The following is a 3,280-nucleotide window of genomic DNA, read 5'->3' on the forward strand; positions in this document are numbered from 1 at the left end:
CTGACCGTCATCATTTTAACAGCTCAAAGACCAGCCAGCACGAATACAACAGTCATGTTAAAAAGCCCTGATTTATTAGTTAATGTGTAGTTTGCGGAAATGTTTATGCTTGTTGTAGCAGCCTCTGATGGCACTGCAGAGTCCGTGTTTTCCCTCTGTCACCAAAAGCCACGAGAGTGAAACCACAACCCTACCTTGAAGCAGTGCGTCTTCTGCTCGCCGTCCCAGATGGTGCGGGGCAGCGGGAACTTCTTGCGGATGCGGTACTTCTCCACCGGGCCCAGGGGTCTCCCACGGAGCCTCTCTGCCTCTCGGTAATGCGCGTCCAGCCACAGGTCTTGCAGCTTGGCGTGAGACTCGCGCGTGAAACGGTGACTCTGCAGGATTTGGTAAAGAGCCTCGAAGTTCCCTCCATGAAACGCGACCAGCGCTCTGGCTCGCATTATGGACTCGTGTCGGTTGAGCGCTTCCCCGGCGGAACCAGGGACGGCGGCTGGCAGGGACCAGAGGAACCGACCGAGGCGCTCGATATCCCCGGTCTCCTCCAGGTTCTCGCACACCCGAGCTACCTGGTCCGGTGTGAACATCGGCAGGGGGAACATCTCGACCTGTTGCTTCGCAGCAGCTCAGAGAAGAAGTGAAGAAGTGGCCAAAAGACGCATGAAATGCTGTATCCGTGCGTAAAGCCCCGCGCCTTCTCTGTCGCTCTCCTTTTTTCAGATGCTGCAGGTTTATTGACACTTGTCTCAATTATCTAGAGCCTGTCTTATGTAACGGAGTTTTTCCTGGTATCTGTGCAAATTGCTTCGGGGAAGCCGGTGTGAAGGGCGTAGGCTGTTCCAGGTTTAGACGAGCATAGGTAAATGAAGAAAGAGGACAAGGAGTCGGCCAGTATTTATAGCGGGATACAATTAGCATCTCTGTGGTTGTTTTGAGAAGGATTATACATCCCGGCCATTAGCCTCTTAGTGGGGGGTACTGTGTACAGAGGTGGCTGGCTGATCAGCTTGTTTGGCTTAGCCTGAGGATACATTGACTGCCAGAATGACTGCAGTGAGCAAACAAGTGAGGTTAGGTTGGTTAATCGGTGGAGATGGACCAGTGGAGTTGGAGCCCTGCTGGATGATGGGCTGGAGGAAACCTGGGCAAGAAAGGGTGCAGGCCACAAAATGGCTCAGTGTCTGAAGAGGAGGCCAATCAAGGCTCAAAAAATGCAAAATAAATAAAAAAAATTTGGGAGGTTTTCTGTTAAAGCTGTTCTGCCTTTATGTCACCAGTGATAGTCTGATATCTGACAGTATTTCTGCCACACACTTGGATGCCACAATGAAACCCGGATGTCCCTTGATATAAAAAAAAAAAGTCACATTTGCCTGGACATTTGGCCCAGAGGGAATGTCGGACACAAAGCTGTAGGGATCTCCCCACCAGCTAATACCCCTGTAATTAAAGCAGACATGGTTGCACATCGGCTATCCTCTGCGACCTCTCGTCAGGCCGAGACATAATGAAAACGCCCCTGGACATCGACGTGCAGCAGAGTGACTCCAGGACATGGAATTAATGATCCGCTGCCCGGTTCAATCCTTCTGATCTCAGCAGCTCATTAATCAGTCTGAGGGCAATTCTGTTATTAATCAGGTTAAGGACCCTGAAAGCATCTGTCAGCTGCAATGCAAACATAAACTTTATCTGCACAAAGCACAACATTGAGGAAAAAGTTAGGCTGTTATATAGATGTGGAGTTAGGGTCTGCAAAAAGTTCCTCCGCAGACAGACACCGATTACTCCCTAGAGTGAATTTAACTTTGCATAAAGGTTGCAGTCAGGTGAAGGATCATCTGCTTTAAAATAAGTAGAAGGAGCTTAAATTTTTGTCTCGAACTCTGTCTAGAATAGAGATATGAGCCCAGCAGACATCAAAGGCTGAGCTATGAACATCTGGAGTCTTAACCTTGTGTTCATGTGAAACACAGACTGTCAGGCTGACACATAATTACCTTTGTGTGCACATCAAATGTGCACACAAAGTGCACAACCATGAGATTAACTTGAAAATTGAACACCTTTTTCACAAAACAAAAAAACAAACAAAAACTAAGTTTAAAGCCTTTACTCACAAAGGTTGAATATTTTTTCCACAATTCACAACTGCAATTGTCAAAAAGTTGGGACACTGTAAAATGTAATTTTTTTTATTTTAAAAAGGTAAATTTCTCAGTTTAAACATTTGTTATTGATGTTCCCAGTGTTCTATTGCAAATAAAATGTTGTTTTATGACATTTGTAAGGTATTGCGTTCTGTTTTTATTTCCAAAACTCTGTGCCAACAGTTTTGGATTCAAAGCTTGCATATTCAGGACCCACGGCTGCAAAAGAGCAAACGTTTTATATCTTTTTAAAAATGATTATTTTGCCTTGATAAGGTACTTAAGTAATGATTTTAACCCACTAACCTGCAACCAGCAACTGGTCAAATAAATTAAGGAAAACAAAGTAAAACTTTTTTCTTTCCTCAGTTGTTTACTTACATAACGAGTTATATTTTGATATTACAAGTATTCAGAAATGTTGTGTTTAAAACTTCAAGTGAGGTAAGAGGGAAAAAACTGAGTACTGATTAGCACTCCACGTGTAAGACACAGCAATCATCATCTATGAGATCTCATTAGATTGTGGAACCTCTGCAGATTTTCTGGGATCAGCAGTGGAATGATTAGAAGAGAGGATATCTACCTCTTCAAAATTTTGACTATTGCATGAAAAACAGCTCTTACAGGGAAAAGGATAAAATCTGATCCGCCGAGGATGGAGACTGGATATGGTAAAAGACAAACAATAATTCCTGACTTTAGAACTGAAGCACAACTACAGACAGTTATGAGCCAGGTGGTCAAAAGTCACAACACGGGTCAAAGATGTAATTTCTAAAACATTTTGGACATTTTGGATTATCCAATTATGTTTTCCCCTACATGTTTCTCCCTATTCTGATGTTTATTCCCTTGTTAAAGAAAAAAAAAGAAAAATTCAGAATTCAAAAGTGGCATTATATATCTGTTATGTATCTAAAAATTACATCTTTTTCCAAACTTGTCCAGAGCAAAAATGTAAATGCAGGATGAAGCGTCATACATTTTTAATTGGAAAACTGATTCTTTAAAGTAACAGATATCACCATGAAGTTTCTCCAGCTTGTTACTACATTATAAAAGTTATTTTTCTAAAGGCAAGTTGTTAAAATGTGCAAATGAGGTATCTCATTAATCACACACCAATT

General features: G+C 42.6%; 1 protein-coding gene across 1 annotated transcript in view; it reads right to left on the reverse strand.

Annotated features, from left to right (window-relative positions):
- The window catches only part of six7 (SIX homeobox 7), a 3,486-nt gene extending 2,637 nt beyond the window's left edge, over positions 1 to 849 (reverse strand). Inside the window, exon 1 of the mRNA XM_005751982.1 lies at positions 195 to 849. Coding sequence (XP_005752039.1) covers positions 195 to 602 — 408 coding nt within the window. The 5' untranslated portion in view covers positions 603 to 849. The remainder of the gene's footprint in view (positions 1 to 194) is intronic.
- Positions 850 to 3,280: the final 2,431 nt, after the last annotated feature.

Source organism: Pundamilia nyererei, unplaced genomic scaffold, assembly GCF_000239375.1.
Source record: "Pundamilia nyererei isolate P.nyererei 1_Seehausen unplaced genomic scaffold, PunNye1.0 scaffold00336, whole genome shotgun sequence".
In the NCBI taxonomy this organism is placed as follows: Eukaryota; Metazoa; Chordata; class Actinopteri; order Cichliformes; family Cichlidae; genus Pundamilia; species Pundamilia nyererei.